The following is a 22,760-nucleotide window of genomic DNA, read 5'->3' on the forward strand; positions in this document are numbered from 1 at the left end:
TGGATTATCTGCCCGATTGATCATCAAGTCTGGTCAACCCTTAGCATTTTCATAACATGGTGCAAATCAAAATTGGTCTAATTGCGATGTCACTGGAGGCTTATTGTACCACAAAATCAATTTCATGATTTTAATAAATAAATAACAAATTTTCATACTGTCCGGTATCAAATACATATAAGAAATTAGAACCAATTATAACATGCCACATATACAAATTTCTCACCTTGTACGATGCTTTTATTCTTTTTATACTTTTGGTGTCATTCTTTGGCATGTTTATATAGTCATACAGAGTAAGATTTACCAATTTTCTTCAAGAATTCAAGTTTGGCGGGTTGACCGGTACTCTATGATTTTCCATTTTGTTAATCTGTCGTGTGAACATGCGATGGAATCGAGAAAGGCAGCAGGCTTTCACATGGAGAGGAAATTAAATAAATCAGCTTTGATCATCCATGTGAGAAGAACATGTGGCATCTAATACAAAAAGGTCACATGATGCACATTGAAAACGTCAGATCCTGCTGTCCATCCAAAATAATGTTAAAATTATGATAATTTCAAATTTCAAATACGGATCGTGTTTTAAAAAAACGATACTTTTGAAAATCAACTCGTCTTTTTAAAATATGGAAGTTTAATATAAAAAGTGAACTCTTCTCCTACAAAGACAAATTTAATATAAAAGTATAAAAAAATGATGAAAAATATCATATTTTTTATATTTATTTTTTAATTAATTATATTTTCTTAATATTTTTTTTAAAAGAATATTTTTAAAAATAAAAAAATGTGACCCCATAAACATAATACCTAGCTTCAATCACGCAAGGTTGCTTGCAACACTTTCCTTTACTTTTTGTGGGCATTTGGGCCTAACTTTTAACCATTCCAAAATATACCATGATTCTGACTATTAATTACCATTAGTAAAGTTATTAGTTTCTTTGTTTAAAAACCAACTATTCATTAATATTCCAAAATGAAATACCACTGCAACTCAAATGTGAATTTGTGATATTCCACATTGAATGAACTTTTCTTAATTATATAAATGCATTTTAAAGTCGTGAGGGTTTTTTGGACCTAAAGTGATATAATTGAAAGCGAATTATTACAAATTGTATCAAAGTTGATCCTTAATATCGATCCCAATATGGGTTTATTTGATCTTGTAGGGGATGTTATTTGTTTGGTCTTGTAATCTCAAATGCTACAAAGAGAACATTGTGTCTACATGAATGAGGGGCCGTTTGGACACGATTGGGAGCGGATTCTTACATATTTCCAATAGACTTTTAATTTTAATTTATGAGAACTTTTTTATTTGGAAAACAGTACAGCTACTTTCAAAATCATGTTAACGAATGGAAGAGACAGTCGTATGCTACTGAGGACTTCCCAGTCTTGCCGCACTCTTGTTGCTAGGTGACAAAGCCATCTCTGTCTGGGACGCATCGGCTTGCTCCCTGAACTTCTTATATATGTCACCTCTGTAAAACTCTCGGGTTCTGATAACCAAAATCATTGAAACGGCGGCTCCAAATAGGGAGCTAGCAGCCAAGATTATAAAGGATTTCTTGTAACACTGAACTCCAATGCAAGATAGTTCCTTCACTGATGATCTAGTCATACCCTTCTTTGCGAGCTCCTTCAGAGCCTCCTGATCGTAAAACATTCCAGTGATCTTCACATTTAGTACATATGTCCCAATGGGGGTCGCCAGTTGTCCACAATTGAACAACGTCGCATAGTACTTTAGGCCAAAGAGCTCGGAAATGATGGCGAAAATCAGTGTCAATTGTGCGCCGTACGCGAATCCTATGATCACTGATGCCACATAGATCGTGCCAGGGGCGGGGAAGGCAATCATTAGGAGGCCAACGCATAGCAAGACAAGGGTTAGAGTGAGCATGAGGGGCCGAGGAACTTTCCATTTTGCTATTAGGATCTCTGATACGAACCCGGAGAAGACTCTCCCGAAGTAATTCCATATGCTTACTAGTGACACAAAAGAGCTTATGGTTCGAGTTGGGTAGCCCAGTGCCCCACCAATTTGACCCAAGTTGTCTATGGCCGTCAAGCTTGAACCCAGTCCGCACATTGTTGCAAGAAATAGAGTCAACATGTCAATGCTTAGGAGTGCTTGTAAGATTGTGTAATCTTCTCCTCTAGGTGGTTTCTTGAAAACATTTGCAAAAAATGATGATGAATTGGGCTTTTCCTCCTCCTGTGTGGATGAAACTGGAGGCAATGCCACTGGTTTTGATTCCTCTTCCTGCGGTTTCTCAACGGTTACCTCAGTGGGAGAATTGTCATGCTGTCTCTCGAGGTTCCAGAGGGTTAACTCCTCTCTAATGGCAATAACAAAAGGGAGAAAGAGAAGAACACAGACCACCGTGACACTTCCAGCATAAGCCGCTCGGGGGAAAACAATTTGTTTCTGAACTATAGTCATTACCATGAGAAACAAAGCCAGCACAATGGATACATAGAGGAACTGATAAAACATTTTAACCTCATTGGGTTGCCTAACCACCTTCATAGTTCGAATAGTGTACACGAATATCACGCACAAGGCAGCTGGAAACCATCCAACCATGAGTATGAGTGCTTTAGAGTCATCACCATAGATGGCAAAGTAAAATTGAGTCATGATGGCTCCCCCAAGCCCCACAAACCCCTTCAATAGGCCTATCATGATGCCGCGACTCTCCGGGAAGTTCTTGACACAGGTGACAAGAGCTCCAGTGTTTGCAAAGTTCTGAGAATTGGATCCAACGAAATTGTACACACACATGTGCCACACTTTTGGCCTGGCAATTCTGGCGGTGACGGCCAGCCAAATCATCAGGTAGCCCCATAAATTCAAGGCAGATCCGAGCAAAAGCACGAACCATGTGGGTGTTACCTCAGCAACAAGGCCAGCAGGGACACCAATGTTTGTTCCCATATCTTTGAAGAAGCCTAGGAGATTTAACGTTGTTTGATCGTAACCAAGAGCAGACTTTATTTCTTGGGAGTAGATTCCGAAAAGATAAGTTGTACCAGGTCCAATCATGACCAGGAACGAGGCACAAACGCTGAACCACCGCCCTTTAATCACATGAACTGCAAAACGGGATGCCCTGCTGCAGCCCTCTATGCCACCCCCACTGGCACAGCTTGTTGGTGCCACAGTAGCCATTTTCCCCTCTCTGTGAATAGAGAAGAGAAAGCAGGAATCTGTTTGGAATGATTGAAGTGGTAAGGAGTATGTATTAACTTTGGTTATAAGCAAGGATTAAAATGTCTGGAAATATGTCGATATACCGTGGAGGGAAGATATATCCATTAATATTTTATTGATATTTTATCAATTTTTGGATTTTTCCTATTTCAACCGATATTTCTAAATATTTTACTTTTTTCTAATTTTTATTATTAAATAAATAAATTATAATTATTTTATTTTTATATTTGATTTAATTTATTACCAAAAATATAAAAACATAATTTTGTCTTTTTTTTATAATCTATATATTTATTAAATATAATAAAAATAAATATTTAAAAATAATGCATACATTATTATTTATTTGATATCATTTAATACATTTAAATTAAAATGGACCATAATTTTAATATTAAATATATTTTAAAATTAAACATATTATCATAATAATATTATAAAATAATCTATAATGCAACTTAATAATAAATTTATAATTATAAAATTTATATTTTTTTATCAATATAGAGAATATTATTATCAAATATGAAAAATTATATGTATATTAAAAATAACTTTAAAATATCTATTTTTATTTCTTAAATAATTTTAATTTTTTTTAATATTTTCATAATTTTATTAATTTTTATTATATTTTGTGTCAAAATATCTGTGATATATTTTCGATATATCTGATATATTGATAAAATTGAAGTATTATATATCCCTAATTACCGATATTTTCATCATTGGTTATAAGTGTGAGGGGCGACAAGAATAGGGAGCCGAAATTACATCATAATGTACATCATCGGTTGCTTTTGGAGAGTGAGATGGTGTGAAAGGAAAAGATGTAAAAGGTTATTTGGTTGAAAGGATTCAAACAATGCCTTTATCCTTATATGTAGAAATGGTTTGCAGCTTTTCAAAACTTGACATACGAGTCATTTTTACAAAAATATCCTTCCATATAAATTTTCTCTATTTCCCCACATTTTCTTTTATCATTTTTCTCTCTCTCAGTTTCTTCTTTGCAGTCTGCTTAACCCTTTTTTATATTCTCTTTTTCTCTCTCCCTTTTCCTCTCTTTTTCCTTTTTCCTCCATGGTAAACAAATTTAAAGCCTATTTCACCAGTTTTATCATATTAAAAAAAGGATAAAGGGATAAACAATCAACTACACTTCATTATTAGCTATGTAAAATAAGTTAAGAGAAATAAGTGACTAACCCAAAAAAAGTTGAAAAACTTTACCTCTATGACAAAGTCATAATATTGTAAGCAATGATTCCTATCTATATAAAATTAAACTTAATCATGATTGATTAAGTTCAAGTACACATTTTGAATAAGAATTTGATGTCATTTAAGTTCCTTATAAATGAAACTTGACAAAATATATTTCTTGATCCTTGTAATTAAGAACTTAATTGGGGTTAAGTTTTCTATAAATGAAACTTAACCACAATGTAATTCAGGTGCATCAACTTTATTTGAAAACTTAAATTATTAAAATTTTTATAAATAAAACTTAATCATAATTAAATTACATGCAAAAACATTTAAAAGACTCAACCTAGGTCTGTGAAAGTTAATGAAAACCATAAAATAAAAAATAAATAAATGAGACACTTTTCATTAAAAGTGCATGAATTGGTATTGATCGACTGATTATAAGTTCAATTATCTTATATATATAAAAAAAAATTATATGTCATATCACAATATATAAAAGAAAACAACATCGTAATCTATCTTAGTATGGTCGTTTTAACTTCTTTTTTTTTTTTGAATTATGTAGTCATGAGAGTTGATGACCTTTCATCAGTGGGGGTTCATAGTTAGGATGTTTTTTCCATTGACCCTCTTGATTGTTCTTTTTTGTTTACTACCTTTAATTGTTCCTATATCTATCATATTCCTTGGGTTATTTAAAAGTAATGGTATTCAACCTTTTATTTTTTTCAAGATGTCTAAACATAAAATAGATAAATAAAATCCTAGAAAAAAATGAAGATTAACTTTATGATTGTAAGGAGAAATCTTGCATGTGCTTGTTTGTCTCTATCTCGATTGCTCGACTACTCTCACCATATGATGCAAGAAAATCAATCCTTGCAAGTCCTGAAGATGAAGCTAGCTGTAGTGGTGAGAGAAAGATTAAGCAATGTTGACAAAGTTTCAGTGTCCTTCACAATGGAGACAATGGTGACAAGGAGCCTACAACATTTCATGGGAAAGAGCAAATCAGGAAACAGAACTGGGAGGCAAATGAAGTCTGGAATCAGGGGGAAACGAGGTTTTGAAGGGCGATAAAGAAAGACAATTGTTCAAAAAGAGTCATGTCTAAAAAAAGAATCACTAAAAATGTTATTTTACCAATTTCATGATTATTTTAGCTCATGTGTTCAAATAACCCAATATAAAATTTGCCTCTCCTTGACCTTTTTGTTTTATAGAAAAATTCAAAGGAAATGAAATTAAATTTCTGACTTACATGTGATTGCTAGAAAATATTTTAAGAAAGGATTCTTTTTATTTCCTTTCTCATTAAACTATCCATGAATAAAATATACTATCAAATAACCAAAAAATACCTAGAACTTCCTTTGAATTTAAGAAAGTTTGAGAGAAAACATGCTAAAAATAAATAAATAAAAAGGCAGAAGAAAAGTGAAAGAAAACAAATCATAAAAGTAACATTATATTTTTATATAATTATTTGGATTTATTTGTCTCATTTTTCATTTCATATAAAATAAATAATTTAAAAATTCATAAATTCATAAATTGGTCAATATTTTATTATATTTTTTTGACACATCTATTCTTTTTTTCTTTGAATGTTGATATCAAATACCTAAAAAGTATAGGATATCCTAGCTTGAGGCACAAATCACGGAGTACTGTGAAGAATGATGATTCAAATAAAGATAGGTGAGTGTGTACACGTCTCTTAATTCTAGGAGAGTTTGTGGAAGAATTTTCATCTTTCTTTCCTACCAAAAGGAGGACTTTGGGGAAGAAGATAAGAAAAAGGTAATAGTCATGCACAAAAAGGGGAAGCCATCGTCCAATTATCTCAAGATAAGAGTAGTGATGTTGCTACTACGCCTGCGTTTTATGATAGCAAGCGCCCACATAAATCACTCTTTCACACTATCAACCACCGATTTCAATATTTTGGCATGTGTTGATATGACTACTTAATCATGGAAATTATTGACTCCTAGCTATGAAAACCTTTTTTTTTTTTAATTCTATTTAGAAAAAGTTTAAAAGTTGGCAAATCTTGGTGTATAATGTTAGGACAAAACCCTTAAAAACATAACATAATGTAATAGATTTGAAATCATTATTCATTTATTAATATTTCATATTGACTTTTATCTATTTTTATTTTAGGTGTTATACTTTATGAGTGTTCTATTCCATTATCTCTTACATTATATATAATATAAGTGTATTAGTCGTTGTATAAAAGATCAAAGTCATGAGTTCCTTTACAAATAAATGATTTGTTCACAACCCGTTCATAGATTTAGACGATTTAAATGAGACTATAGTGTACCACCTCATAATTGAAGGAATTATTGGTCTTAACCCTTAGGATGAGGTTTTTATGGTGAATGTACTAATGTGTATGGTTATACATTTGATAAAACATATGATAAGTCATGACATAATGCTATCGAGTAATAATGACTTTACCAAACTACTATATTGTATAGTCTCTCAACCTTAAGAGAATACTAAGTTTGTGCAGAAAAGTTAGCAGTGACTTTAACCTATAAATGAAATTATAAACTAATTATATATTATTTATAGATTGAGTCATTATTGATGGAAGCTAGTAGCAATAAGTATTCTTAATAAAGACATTATGATATCTCATGAACCTTGAGACAATGTATTCCCTTGGGTGATTTTAAGAACATGTAATCATGAAATCTATAATCTACAATAATTTCTTTAACGGAATTTGACATCTACTCTTAATGAATTAGAGTATGTCATTTGATTACACAATAGGAAAATCTATAACTCAAGGATTGAAGAGGTCATCTTGAAAAGCTAATAGTTTTCACCTTGTTAGATTATAAACGACTAATTCATGTGGAGATTGTATATAGTGGATAACAAATCATTAATTCAAACACTTGGTGTCTCATTGTAATATATATAGGGCATTGGAGTGTAGTTGATTCTCTATAGTTAGATGTTGAGTCAACCTCAAAATTAAATTTTGAGAGTGCCGGTATTATCTTATGGGTCATAGTAGTCCTCACTCAAGTTCATATTCCTTAATGACACAATTTATTAGGGTTGGATGAGTTTTTAGTTCGCTTGTGTGCATAAAAGCGTTTTGGTAATTATGTAAGATTGCATAAGAGTAAATGAGTAATATATTTGAACTGAGCTAATTGATTAATTTGAGTTGTATTGGGTTAATTAATAAATTAGTTATCTTTTGGGGTTACATTAAGTAACATAAGCCCATAGTAGGTTCAAATCACTTAAGCCTAGAAGAAAACCTATAAATACTCTTCTTAAGGGTTAAGGTTTTAAGTTAAGTTTGATTATTCTCTCCCTATAGTACAAAGAGAGAACATTACCCTCCAACTTTGAGATCTCCACTATTTTAGTGCCTAGACTCAAGGAGGAATGATGAGATAAAAGATCCCTATGTTTATGAGATTTGTTGCGACTTTAGAATATTCTAAACCGATATGATTTGATCTAGGAACATCTGGATCATAGATATGACACTAATATGTAGATCTATGATATGTTTTTAGTTTTGAAAGCCATTTTTTTTCCATTAGGATAATTCTAGAGAAGCCTATTCATGAACCCTAATGATCTAAGGTTTGGGAATGAAGCAATCTAAGGTTTTCCAACACATTAGATTGTACAATCTTAGTTGGGCATCTAGTGATTGAAATGTTGTCCGATCTTAAACTTCATTTTTGGTTGAGTAGATAAAATAAAAGATGAGATAACATATTTTATCTCATATTTGGTTAACTATAAGATATGATAAGTTATCCTATTATTGTTATTTATTAAATTCCATATTTAATCAAACATGAGATATAATGAGTAATAGGATATAATATAAGATGAAATAAGATAAGAAATATGATATAACTTGAGATAAGATAAAAGATGAGATAATATATCATGTCTTATGTTGAATAGACTTTAGGATGTAATAAGTTATTTATCATTTATTATATCACATGAGATAGGATAAGTGGTAAGATATATTATTGATTTTTTTTTTTATATCTCTTATATATATCATTGATAAATTTATTCTTTTCATTAATTTTTTTTATTTTTTATATTACTTATTTAGAAAAAAAATTGATTAAAAAATTAAGGGTATATTTGGAAGCTATTTTCAAAAAAGGTTTTCTATTTTAAGAATAAAAATAGGAAAATATATTTGGTAGCCCAAAAATAGAAAACAAATCTCCATTCTTAGAACCATGAAAAATGGTATTTTTTTTATTAGATATTTAATTGTTTTAAGTTGTTTTCAATTGTTATTTTATGTCTTTTAAAAAATAATTATACAAATATGGAAAATGATTGAAAATAATGCATTTTTTTTATAAAAGTTATTTTTTAAAAATAATTAAAATATAGAAAATAGATTAAAAATATTTTAAGTTCCTAAATAAACTTTTGTTCTACAAAATATTAAAGAATTTTTTTAAAAACAATTAACAAATATATATATATATACACATTGAATGAGTAATATAACATTTTTATTTATAAATTTAAAATATTTTAGTTGTGATAACAAATAAATAAAAATTAATTGTAACTTGTAGAACAATTTCCAAATAATATCCAAACATGAAAGAGATTTTATATTTTTTTTAATAGTAAATATTAGAATGTAATATAATTTTTATTGTAAACAAATATTGATCAAATATTAAGGTTATATTTGGTTATTGAAAAATTTGAGCCAAAATATAAAGGAAATAAACTATAGAAGAAAAATAGAAAGAAAGAAAAAAATATAGATCTAAAGTCAATAAATCATTTTTATAGGCTACTTTATATTCATTTCACTTATTTGAAATCTTTTATATAAAGATTAAATAATTTAAAAATATATAAGTTTTTGAATTATTTTAATTACAATTGATTTTTCTTTTGTATTTTAACAGTAAAAATAAATATGAAAAAACTATTTTTCTTACTATTTTTTCTTTACTTAGTACTTTTTTGCATTAAAATACGTCTTTTTCATTCTATTTTTTATAAACTAAACATAGATATAACATAAAACAACATATCTCATTAAATATAATATTTAAGGATACCATATTACATTAAAAATGATATCCTAAGATATATATTTCATATCTACTGAGATAAAATTATTGGGGTTAAACCCTAGAAAGTATGATATGATGTAATAGACCGAAATTCATCTATTTATGTTTCTTGTAATTTCCCTTTGTTAACTCAATTGCATTAATTGGTTATCTAACATATATTGTTTATTGCAATGAAAAGATTGGTGAGTAAAAACAACCTTTGACAATAAATTTGTTTTCATGGTTATTTGTTTGAGTCACATAAAATTTCTAATGAAATAGTCCTTTTGCCCTTCAATGCACTATCAAAATTGAAAAGTTCAACTAGTGTTCCACAAGAGTTTAATAACCAACACTAAGTTTGTTGGTCCACCAACCTTGTTAGTTTTATTTAATTGATGTTTGGTTCTTGAAAAATTTTAAGGAAAGAGAAAAATATATTTAAAAAATTATCTAAAAATATAATTAATTAAAATTTTATATATTTTAAAATTATTTAATTTATATATAATAAATGAAAATAAATTAAAAGAGTTTGAAAAATATATAAAAGTAATTTATTAACTTTAAATTTGTGTTTATTTTTCTTTTTTTTTCTTTTTATCCTTTTTCGCTTCATATTTTCTTTCCTTCAATTTTTTTTTTTGGCAATCAAGCGCAGCTTTAGTATAATTTTTTTATTTTTTTCATAAATATATTAGTTATATTAATCAAGAAAGTAGAATGCACTTCCATTGTACCCAGGTCACCATGTTTAACCAATACACACTTTAAATGCAGCAATACTATTAATAAGAGTTAATAAAATTTCATTGGTCACATGCATATAATTTTTTAATTAATAAATACTTGATTATTGACTGATGGGTTAATTATAAAATATCATGATTCTTAATTTATTTTATCAGTCTATGGCATAAATTAATTCATCTATTAATTATAAGTCATCAAATTTTGAAAATCAATTGGATGGTTGTGTGAGGGAATCAACTTTTGGAGCCTTCATGAAATACTCTCACGCTTTAGTTTTGTGGTCATTGGCTTTCCTTGTAAACATGTGATAGGGGGGCCAAGCGGAGGCAGGCAGGCAGCGGCCATGCTCCCCGTGATCTCTTTGTCCTTCACGGATGAAATGTTTAGTGTTCCATTCAGAGAATAATGACCAACAAAATGTGACTCCATCAGTCCCGTGATTCAAATACTATCGAGCTGCAAATTTGAAATCCATTTTGGAAGAATTATCCCCTTTAGTGCACTCGTTTACACCGACAAGGAAATGTGAGCACCAAATCAATCAGAAGGGACAATTTAAAAACAAAACAAAATAGAAGGTAAAGTTTCAATTAGAAGGGACAATTTAAAAACAAAACAAAATAAAAGGTAAAGTTTGGGTGCTTTAATATTTTCTAAAATACAATTGACAATAGTTTCGACTTTTGGAAACAAGAAAAGTGCTTGTAGAATAACTAACTGAAGTAATAATAAAAGTACTTTCCAATTGAACACTTGTCCTGGTTTCATCGCCCATCGATAGTGGGGGCCGAAGGCGTATCGGTTTCGGAGGGCTTCACTTCCTCTCTGAACTTCTTGTATATGTCCCCTTTGTAAAACTGTCGGGTTCTAATAACCAAAATCAATGAAACAAGGGCTCCAAAAAAGGTGCCGGCAGCCAAAATTACGAAGGATTTCCTATAACATCGGACCCCAAGGCAAGTCAGTTCATTCACAGATGATCTAGTCATACCCTTTTTTGCCAGCTCCTTCAGGGCCTCATTATCGTAAAGCATTCCAGTGATCTTCACATTGAGTACATATGTCCCAAGGGGAGACGCAAGTTGTCCACAATTGAACAACGTAGAGTAGTACTTTAGGCCAAAGAGCTCGGAAATGATGGTGAAAAGCAGAGTCAATTGGGCTCCGAATGAGAATCCTAGGATCACTGATGCTACGTAGACTGAGCCGGAGATAGGGAAGGCGATCATGAGGTGGCCAACGCATAGCAGGAGAAGGACTAAGGATAGCATAAGGGTCCGAGGGAATTTCCATTTTGCTACTAGAGCTTCCGAGAGAAAGCCGGCGAAGACTCTCCCAAAGAAGTTCCATATGCTTACCAGTGACACAAAGGAGCTTATGGTTTTAGTTGGGTAGCCAAGGGACTCTCCGATTTGACCCAAGTTGTCAATGGCAGTTAAACTTGACCCCAATCCGAACAGAGTTGCAAGGAACAGGATGGACATGTCAATGCTTAGGAGGGCTTGTAAGATGGTGTAGTCTTCTCCTCTAGGTGGTTTCTGGAAAATGGTAGTGAAACATGATGGGGAATTGGATTTGCCCTCTCGATTTGGTGATGAGGTTGTAGGCAATGCCACCAGTTTCGATTCCACTGCTTGTGGCTTCTCGATGGTAATCTCAGAGGGAGAATCGTCCTGCTGTTTCTGCTGGTTCCAGAGGGCAAATTCTTGTCTAATGGCGATGACAAGAGGGAGAAAGAGCAAGGCACAAACGACGGTGACGCTTCCGGCATAGGCAGCACGGGGGAAAGCAAACCGTTTCTCAAGAATAGTCATAACCATGAGGAACACTGCCAGTGCAACCGATACATAGAGGAAATGATAAAATACTCTGAGCTCATTCGGCTGCCTAACCACCTTCATGGTTCGGATTGTGAACACAAACACTACCGATATCGCCGCAGGGAACCATCCGATGAGGAGAATGAGAGATTTTGAATCATTGCCATAGACAGCAAAGTATATTTGAGTCATGATGGCACCACTGAGCCCCACAAAGCCCTTCAAGAGGCCTAACATGACCCCCCGGCTCTCCGGGAAGTTCTTGACAGAGGTGACGAGGGCCCCTGTATTTGCAAAGTTCTGAGAATTGGCCCCAACGCAGATGTAGGCACATATCTGCCAAACCTTTGGCTTGGCTATTTGGCCCGTCACAGCCAGCCATATCATGAAGAAGCCCGAAAAATTCAGTGCAGAGCCGACCAAGAGGACGAACCATGTGGGCGTTACCTCAGCAATAAGCCCTGCCGGGACACCCACGTTTGCACCCAGATCTTTGAAGAATCCTATGAGATTTAAGGTAGACTGGTCGTACCCCATGGAAGACTTTATTTCTTTTGAATAGATTCCGAAAAGATAAGTTGCTCCGGCTCCCACCATGATCAGGAAGGAGGCGTAAACCGAGAACCACCGCCCTCTAATCACATGAACTGCAAATCGGCCCACCTCTCCGCTTCCACACCCACCAGTACTGCTCTCTCCTGCCCCACCCATGTTTCCGCTCTCAATTGAAGTACTCTTTGCCTGGATTTTGGAAGAGAAGAGAAAGATCAGCGTAGGGGAAAGAATCCAAACGTTTGCTTAGACCGATTTAATGTGTTGGTAATGAAATGGATAATTATGTACCTGTATATAAAAGATTAGGTTTGGCAGGTGGTAGGGAGTGAGGAACTCCGGTAAACAGTTAAAAGTGAAAACCAGATGAAGTTTGGATAATTTTTAAGTCAAAGGTAAGAAGCATGGGCCCAAAACAAGCCGGGTTAAAGCTAGGGAGAGTAGGTGTGACTTGTGAGGTGTAACAGGAAGAATGATTGTGCGGAGATTTTCTTTCCCTTTTCCACTACCCAATCACACCTTATAAAGCTTAAAAGATTATAAGCTCACGTCGATGATTCTATTTTTTTTGTATGAAAGAAGATTATTAAGTAGAATATTTATAAATATGATTGAAATACAGGTGATTCTGTCGTGTTTAAAAAACCACAATAATCTTAAATTTATATATATATGGACTAAATAAAATTATATACCAATTTTAAATTAACAAGGATTATCTCACACACATACATATATCAAAACTTTTGCATCCATTTTTTTTTTATCTTTTTTATTTATTTTCGTTAAAAAAACAGGAAGAAGGATATTTATCCAAATAAGATCATATTTAATATTTCTAAAAATTGGAAGTTATTTATGAGATTTTGGAATGTATTTCCTTCTAATCAAATGTACCTTTTAAATAATACTTGGCTGTTTTGAAATATTTGGGCTGCGTTTGACCTAATCCATTCGCATTAGAATCCTACCCATCTATTTTAGTTAGAAATCCACTAATTTAAGAAGAACATGATTCAATCCATTATCCACTGCTTGACTCATTCCTTATCATCCAAATATGTGAAAATTAATGAACAATTTTTTTTTACAATTATTTAATCTTTTTCCATAATCCATTTAAATTAACAAAAAAATGGAGCCATTCCATGATTTCTAAATATACTAAAAATGAAATAATAAATAGTTTATCTTTTCCTTGTCAAAAAGTAATAAATTAGTTATATCCGATTCATCACCAGACCCATTAGAAAGATGAGGAACAAGGATAAAAAATGTGGTGTCATGTAGCTAGCAGCCACCTCTGTGGTGACATGAATGATAGGGGATGCGCCAACATAAATGGCAATCTCTTTCACACTCTCCAGCACCCACTTCAATGCTATTCCCTCTATCGATGCCCTCCACCACCCTTGAAATATACTACTCATTCATCCAGTGTTTGACGAATTTAAGTGTTGGCCAAAAAACATGGGCCAAAAACATGGGCCAAAAAACATGGGAGGGATCAAAGTGGAGGCACATTGTGGGTGATCACAGGAGCTTTGACCCAAAATAGTACATTCTTAAAAAAAATTCTAAAAACTAAACTTGTTTTTAAAATAATGCCTAATTTAGTGCATCTATACTCTATACCACATAAGTTGTCATGTCATAAAACCATAGTTGGTGACTAAGGTTTTATTTTTCTAAAATGATTAAAAAACGTAGTCATGAATCACGGTTTTAACTTTAACTTTAAAGCTGTAGTTGATGACTACGGTTTTGACTTTTTTTAAAAATGGTCAAAGTCGTAGTCACTAACTGCGGCTTTAACTTTATATATATTTATATATAAATTTAATTTTTTACATAAAAATATTATATTATTTTGATTTTAAATATACTTATTTCATTATTTAAAAAAATAATAATATATGAATTTAAATAATTGATATTTTTAATTTGATATAAAAATATATATTTTAATTTTATTAAAACAATAGGCACTATATTTAATATAAATATAATTAGTTAATTAAAATTAAATATAAATACAATATAATAAATTATATTTATTTTAAATAAATAAATTATAAATGCCTATTTAGAAAAAATATATTATATTAATTAATATATTTTTATATATTATATGTAAGTGGTATATAATATCTCACACACACACACATATAAAAGTTTAATTTAAGTTTAAAATTTATCACATTTTTATTTAAATATATAAATAAATTTTATTAAAAAAATTGACGCTATATTTAATATAAATATAATTAGTTAATTAAAATTAAATATAAATAAAATATAATAAATTATATTTATTTAAAATAAATAATATAAATTACTATATTAATTAATAATTTTTTTATATATTATATGTAAGTGGTATATAATATCTCACACACACATATATATATATATATATATAAAGTTTAATTTAAGTTTAAAATTTATCACATTTTTATTTAAATATATAAATAAATTTTATTAAAAGAATTGACACTATATTTAATATAAATATAATTAGTTAATTAAAATTAAATATAAATAAAATATAATAAATTATTATATTAATTAATAATTTTTTATATATTATATGTAAGTGGTATATAATATCACACATATATATATATATATATATATATATATATATATATATATATATATATATATAAAAGTTTAATCTAAGTTTAAAATTTATCACATTTTTATTTAAATATATAAATAAATTATTATCATATCTTATTATGAACTTAAATTAAAATATGATAAATTTTAAACTTAATTGAACTTATATACATGTGATATTATATACTACTTACATATAGTATATAAAAAATTATTAATTAATATAATAATTTATATTATTTGTTTTTTTAATAGGCTTTCATAATTTATTATATTTAAATATAATTAATTAAATATATTTATATTAAATATAGTGCCTATTATTTTAATAAAATTAAAAAATATATTTTTATATCAAATTAAAAATATTAATTATTTAATTTCGTATATTATTGTTTTTTAAATAATGAAATAAGTACATTTAAAATCAAAATAATATAATATTTTTATTTAAAAAATTAAAATTATATATAAATATATATAAAGTTAAAGTTGCAATTAGTGATTACGATTTTTACCATTTTTAAAATTAAAATCATGATTAGTGATTACAGTTTGTAATCATTTTAGAAAAATAAAATCGTAGTCACCAACTACGGTTTTATGATATGGTAGCTTACGTAGTACAGGCGCACTAGATTGGACATTATTTTGGAAACAATATTAGTTTTTAGAATTTTTCTTTTTAAATGTTCTATTTTAAGTAAAAGCTCTGATCACATAGCCAGGCCCTCCACACTGTTAGTTTCATCATTGCATATCTACAAGAGATTCCGAATTTGTGGGAGCTTGATTGCCAGCTCGCTAACGGTGTAGTTTCATCGGGTGCTCCAAATCCGATCATGATCACTATAACATAAGCATGCCCTACCATATATTTTTTTTTCATGTAGTACTCCAAAGAATCTCAGACTCCATTAAATCAGTGGTTGACTAAGTGTAGAGTGTCACGATGGAAAGGAGAGAAAGCAATGAGTCCCAGTCATATTAGGTGTGGTCCTGTAGTCTCATCAGTCATTACTGGGTCCATTATTTCTTTTTCTGGTTCTATTGGGTCTAAGCTTCTTTCTTCAGTATAATCAGCTTCTTTCTTCATTATTGGGTACACCATTTGCAGATGCAATATAGCATTAAAACTATTGAAAGAGAAGTCATTTCGGAAGAGGCCCACAACATCATTTTCTATGGTGCAGTATAGGAGCAAGGAAAGAGAAAGACTGTTTCAAAACGTTGTTTCGGAAGGGGCTCATTGCTTCAAGAATAGAGGGTATGCCACTAAAAAGGTGGGCATCACATGGTATTCTGTTGTAAAAGGTGAAAGAATGCGTTCATTGCTGACAGCATGGCTCTATGACTTTGTGTTTGAGGTTGTATCATGTGGTGGCTTTTGCTCCATTCCCACTGTGTTTCCTCATCTTTTGTTTTGTTTTGTTTTGTTTTTAAAATTACCTTAATTAATTATCTAGGGTTTGCTAAGAAAAGTAAATAACAAAATCTGATCTAATTGATTTACTCTGATAGCCTTAAAAAATTAGTTTTTAAAAATAATTTTCTGATTTTATTAACATTAATATACAAAGATATCCATTAAAAAAAATAATTCATATAATCTTACTAAATTAATTTATGAAGTAATTTTCTGGTTTTTATTTTATTAACATACAACAAATCAATAATAATTGTACAGATTCATTCATGAAATAAATTTAATGTGAAACTATCAAAGCCAGTGAATAGGCATTCTTGAATTAAACCTCAATTAATTTTTATTGCCTAAAATGTTTGTTCCTTTATATTAATTCTATAACGAGAATAAAAGCTTCATGCTCGAATCAATAGAATTGATTTCACACCACATATAGGTATAACATGAAAGCAACCTACTAACTGTAAAAAGAAAAAAAAAACAACTAAATGATTCATTAATTTTGAGAAAAAAGGTTGTAGTTTTACCCATGAGATACACTTATACAAAATGATCTCAATTAAGTTTTATTATAATGTATTGTTAGGTAAGTGTATTTATATTATATTTATAATATATTTTTGTTATACCTGTATTTTATAATAAAAATAATAATTTGAGAGATAACTTTTTATACCTCATTAATATTCAACATATCATATATATTAACATCATCCACTCAATACATTAAAAAAAAAAAATTATATATACATATAAAGAACACTATGCAAAGGAAAAATAATATAATTTTTTTAGAATTATTTTATTATAAAAAAATAAAAAAAATATTAAACATTTTATATCATTTTCTTAATCTTTTTAGATAATCTAAATGAAAAATTAAACATTCCATCTTCCCCGTGATCTCTTTGTTCTTCACTCGTGAAATGCTCAGTATTCGATTCAGAGAATAATGACCAACAAAATGTGACTCCATGCGTCCCATGATTCAAATACTCTCGAGCTGCAAATTTGATATCCATTTTGGAAGTATTATACTATTATCCCCGTTTAATGCACTTGTTTCCACCAACAAGGAAATGTGAACATTAAATCAATCAGAATGGACAATTTAAAAACAAAACAAAATAGAAGGTAAAGTTTGGGTACTTTAATATTTTATGAAATACAATTGACAATAGTTTCAGTTTTTGAAAACAAGAAAAGTGTTTGCAAGATAATTAACTGAAGTAATAATAAAAGTACTTTCCAACTGAACACTTGTCCTGGTTTCATCGCCCATCGGCGGTGGAGGCCGAAGTCATATCGGTTTCGGAGGGCTTCGCTTCCTCTCTGAACTGCTTGTATATGTCCCTTTGTAAAACAGTCGGGTTCTAATCACCAAAATCAGTGAAACAAGGGCTCAAAAAATGGTGCTGACAGCCAAAATTATAAAGGATTTCCTATAACACCCAACCTCAAGGCAAGTCAGTTCATTCACGGATGATCTAGTCATACCCCTTTTTGCCAGCTTCTTCAGGGCCTCATTATTGTAAAACATTCCAGTGATCTTCACATTGAGTACATATGTCCCAAGGGGAGTCGCCAGTTGTCCACAATTGAATAATGTAGAGTAGAATTTAGGCCCAAGAGCTCGGAAATGATGGTGAAAAGCTGCAAATTTGATATCGATTTTGGAAGTATTATCCCCCCTTTAATGCACTTGTTTCCACCAACAAGGAAATGTGAGCACCAAATCAATCAAAAGGGACAATTTAAAAACAAAGCAAAATAGAAGGTAAAGTTTGGGGTACTTTTATTATTTTCTGAAATACAATTGACAATAATTTGGTTTTTGGAAACAAGAAAAGTGCTTGTAGAATAACTAACTTCATAACCCGTTTGACAGTGATTCTAATAAAAACGTTTTTCTTAAAAATGTTTCCTTTTTGTAGTGTTTCATTGGAAAACACTTTTGTGAGAATAAGAAAAAATTATTTTCAAGTGTTTTTGATAATATATTGTATAAGTATAAAAACACTTTTGATATTAATAAATTACCAAAAAGGACATATATACATTTATATTGTTAAAAAAACTAAAAGTAATTTTCTTTTTTATGATTTAAATAAATTTTTTACAAGAAGAATTAGATTAATAAATAAATATCAATCATGATATAACAAATTATTTGATTATATATTAGTTTAAAATTAATAATTTTTTTTATCACTATAATAAAATTTTAAAAAATATTTATAAAAAACATCTAAATCAATAAAAAAAGAACATTGAATAAAAGATAATTTTCAAAATAAAACAATATATGATTTCCTATTAGTTTCTTAAAAAAAAAACTTTTCTAATTAAAAGTAAATAAGAAGACAAATGTTTTCATAGCAAAAAAAAGGGAACATATCCTATAGAAATAATGAACCTAAAAAAAAATGTTAAATGACTAAGATGAAATATAAAAAAAGAATAAAGGAACTATACATTAATAAAATGAAAAACAATACCAGATTTTATAAGAAGTTTACCATCAAAGCTCATCTAATAGTCACAATTTTTAGAGAAAGAAATAATAAAAAGTATCAAAAAATGGCATAATGACTTTTCAATTCACACATAAAGCAAACCAACATCTCTTCCCTCCCCTCAACCTAACAACTAAGCAATATTAGGTAACAAAAATATGTTTCCATATAAGAACAAGAAACAACTCCAACCCTCAAACATGTTTATGTTTAAGGTTTAAATCATGCAATCTGATCAATTGGGTCTTTTAATGCAACAAATATCTTTCTATTTTCCTTTACAACCATGATATCTGTGGCTTTCATATATAACTCAAAGTCATTCTTCACTTCAGGCATGCCACGTATGATTTTCATCACTTCAACAATGCTACAACCTGGATTATCTCCTCTAGATGAGATAGAAGACCTATTATCCGCAACACTACAAATGCGTTCTAATTGGATAGCCACAAACTCAGATTTAGTTTCATCTCTTTTCCTCTTTCTTCTTCTTTCATTCTTTTTTTCCATAGAAGGTTGAGTAGTAGTTTCAAAATTATGGGAGATAGTATCAAGTGACGGATTGCAACTACAATCATCTTGGACTTCTATTATATTATCTTCGTGTTCCCCCACCTTAGATGAATCATCAACATCTTGTCCTACAAAGCCTTGTGATGGTGCCCAAGCTCTTTCACCAGTAGCAACAATATCTTTGAAAAGTAGGTCTAATTGCTCAACATTTTTCAAGCCTTTTGTTTTAAACTTTATTGCTTCAGGATTCTCCTGCAAGAGTATTTAATTTATCATATTTCATAACCAATATATAAATTAATCAAATAAATTTAATGAATAAACAAAACATACCTTCAATTTCTTATCCCACCATTCATTGCTTGCATTGATGGTTTGTCTCATAGGATCCCACCCAAGCCTAGTCTCTTTCCCAATCAAGGTATTCCAAAGTTGCCAATCCTTTTTAAGCGAACTCCATTTATTCTTAAGTTGCCTATATTGATAGTTTCTTCCAATCAAATTGTTGAAGGCTTTTATCACATTTTTCCATCCCAACTTGCTAAAGTGACTATTTAGTCTATTTCCAGCCAGAGTCTCAGCCACACAAACTTTGACAAAAGCATCCATTGTAATATCATCCCAATAAGCCTTGCTTTGTTTTTCACTTTCTTCACCACTTGGTTGTTGTAATGGTTGAACTTTATTGCTAGACATCCTCTATTTAAATATATATATATAATTTTCAAACAAAGAATCACACAATTAAAATGAAGAATAAAGAAAGAATTAAGGAACAAAACATCAAGAATATATGGTTATCTAGTGTAAACAATGCTTGGTATGATTAAATTTTTTAAGTGTAAACTCGGTATTGAGCATCATATAGGCAGATTTGAATATTGAAAGTAACAGAAGCAATATGGATGTTATCTGAATTTTTCAAATTTTTTATATGGTGTGTACTACAGCTAAAATAAATCCCAAATATATACTACTCATTATATGGTGTGTCAATCTCAGATAACACAAAGCCCCCTCTTTTGCACTCAATCTCAAATACCTAAATAATAGTTACACAATCATGTTCATGTCAAAAATACAAAGCAGGGCCCTGTATTTTCCAGGAATATGGAAAGAGAATCTGTAACTGTAAGGAAAAAGAGTGATTTTGGAAATAAAGATGAAATTTGGTGATGAAACCAGGGCAATCTCTTTAGGGTTTCTTATTTCAACACCACACCTTTTAGAGGCAAAGATCTAACTCAAAAGAAAATCAAAACTGAAAGGGGAAAAATCTAGTGTTTTCTTGAATTTTGATGAGAAAATTTAACAAGGACAGGGTAATCTTCCATTACTGGTATGGATTCACCAAACTGTCACTTATGTATGTATATATCAGACCCATTTCTCTGCTTCAACACCTTATACAAAATGTTTTTGTAAGCTTTTCTCAGTAGTTAACCTTTTCAACAATTATGTTTTCTAGTCTTTTCAAGATATCAAAACACTTAAACCGACCATAACCAACAACAGACAGAAAACCCAAAAACCAAAAGAGAAAAAAAAAATTCAAACTTCCAACAACAAACACACTATTGGATTAACATCACCGGGCATGATCAACCCACATGGTTTACAGATATGTGAACCAAAAACCCTAAACAGAGCAATTGCATATGTGAACCAGAATAGAGAATGAGAGTTTTAGAGAGAGAAATACCAGGAAATGAGACTCGACTGCTGCACTGATTTACCATTTCATTTTCTCATACTTTCCTCCTAACCAAACAAATCCTAAAACTCAAACCCTAACTAACATTTCAAGACAATCAGACATTAAAAACAAGGAAAAGAAAAACAAGAAAAGAACAAGGGGTTACCTTCGATCAAATCAATGACATCGAACGAAAGTGTAGCACCTTTCCTACTGTGTAGTCTCAGGTGGAGAGCGATGGAGGAGAACGAAGGAGAGAGGTATGAGTGAAAGGGAAAGTGAGGTATCGGGAATCACTTGGGGGCATTTTTGGAATATTTTAAAATTTTGAAGTGTTTTTTTTTAAAAAACACCTGTCAAGTGATTCTCTAAAAATCACTTTTAAGAGTTTTTCCAGATTTTCAAAAGTGTTTTTTAAAATTTACCAAACACTTTATTTTCATCCCAAAAACACTTAAAAGTGTTTTTAAGGGTAGAAACACTTTTGAAAATCACTGCCAAACGGGCTCGAAGTCATAATAAAAGTACTTTTCCAATTGAACACTTGTGCGTGCTTGAGTGTCGTTCATGTGTCTTAAGCACACCCAAGGTCATGCCATGGTGCCCCCTTGAGTCACCTATCCCCTTAAAAGAGTAATATAGAGCATTCTTAAAATGTCTGGAGAAGACATCATACTTGCTTGAGGAGACATAATGAAATATTTAAATAATTAGAAATTATATTCCAAAATAAACCTCATCCTCCATATGCAACAACTCTCTAGCTCACATATGTCTGGTGTGCGCGCGGTGCGGCATGGTATGCGCGCAGTGCGGCATGGTACGCGTGCAGTGCTTGCTTGGTGCACACGCGGTGCGCACGCGATGCCTGTCTAGGGCGCACGCGGTGCCTATTTGGGACGCACGTGATGTCTATCATTATGAAACTTGTTTTGTTCTTAATAAAATTTAAAATTAGACTAAAATTAAAAAAAAAAAAACAAAAAAAACAAATTAAATATTATTTTAAAAATATTTATTAAAATTATTTTTGTTTTAAATAGTAAATTTAAATAACAAATTATACTATCCTTATATATAATAATTGTAAGGGTTAAAATCCAAATTCTCATTTAAATTTTGAATGTCAATAACTACAAAAATATGAGGTCCGTGCATAGTAAATATCCTGATAAAACAAGTAAATTATTTTAAATATTTTGAATTTTAAAAGTTTTTAATTGAAGAACAATTTTTATATTTAAGCTTATTACTATCCTTTCTAAGAATTATAAAAAGAGATCACCCTGGTTATTATCTCA

At 30.4% G+C, this 22,760-nt stretch overlaps 3 protein-coding genes across 5 annotated transcripts; all 3 read right to left on the reverse strand.

Annotated features, from left to right (window-relative positions):
- Positions 1 to 1,231: 1,231 nt before the first annotated feature.
- LOC117916709 (protein NUCLEAR FUSION DEFECTIVE 4-like) lies at positions 1,232 to 3,233 on the reverse strand. The gene has a single exon (XM_034832855.1). The coding sequence runs from the start codon at positions 3,188 to 3,190 to the stop codon at positions 1,391 to 1,393; it is 1,800 nt and encodes a 599-aa protein (XP_034688746.1). The 5' UTR covers positions 3,191 to 3,233; the 3' UTR covers positions 1,232 to 1,390.
- A 7,699-nt stretch (positions 3,234 to 10,932) lies between these two features.
- Positions 10,933 to 13,037, reverse strand: LOC117915727 (protein NUCLEAR FUSION DEFECTIVE 4-like). The gene has a single exon (XM_034831389.1). The coding sequence runs from the start codon at positions 12,840 to 12,842 to the stop codon at positions 11,076 to 11,078; it is 1,767 nt and encodes a 588-aa protein (XP_034687280.1). The 5' UTR covers positions 12,843 to 13,037; the 3' UTR covers positions 10,933 to 11,075.
- Positions 13,038 to 17,811: 4,774 nt separating this feature from the next.
- Positions 17,812 to 21,750, reverse strand: LOC117915713 (L10-interacting MYB domain-containing protein-like). 3 transcript variants are annotated; one of them, XR_004651436.1, is made up of 3 exons: positions 21,626 to 21,745; positions 20,097 to 20,462; positions 17,812 to 18,432 (listed from the first exon to the last, which is right to left on the reverse strand). XR_004651436.1 is itself a non-coding variant. In XM_034831349.1 (3 exons), the coding sequence occupies exons 2-3, from the start codon at positions 20,457 to 20,459 to the stop codon at positions 19,470 to 19,472; spliced, it is 909 nt and encodes a 302-aa protein (XP_034687240.1). In that variant the 5' UTR covers positions 20,460 to 20,462; positions 21,626 to 21,745; the 3' UTR covers positions 19,208 to 19,469. The 3 variants fall into 3 exon arrangements, 1 of the variants encoding a protein (XP_034687240.1); XM_034831349.1 differs by lacking the exon at positions 17,812 to 18,432 and adding an exon at positions 19,208 to 20,015; XR_004651437.1 differs by lacking the exon at positions 20,097 to 20,462 and having other exon boundaries at positions 21,626 to 21,750.
- Between the last annotated feature and the right edge of the window lie 1,010 nt (positions 21,751 to 22,760).

Source organism: Vitis riparia, chromosome 6, assembly GCF_004353265.1.
Source record: "Vitis riparia cultivar Riparia Gloire de Montpellier isolate 1030 chromosome 6, EGFV_Vit.rip_1.0, whole genome shotgun sequence".
Lineage (NCBI taxonomy): Eukaryota > Viridiplantae > Streptophyta > Magnoliopsida > Vitales > Vitaceae > Vitis > Vitis riparia.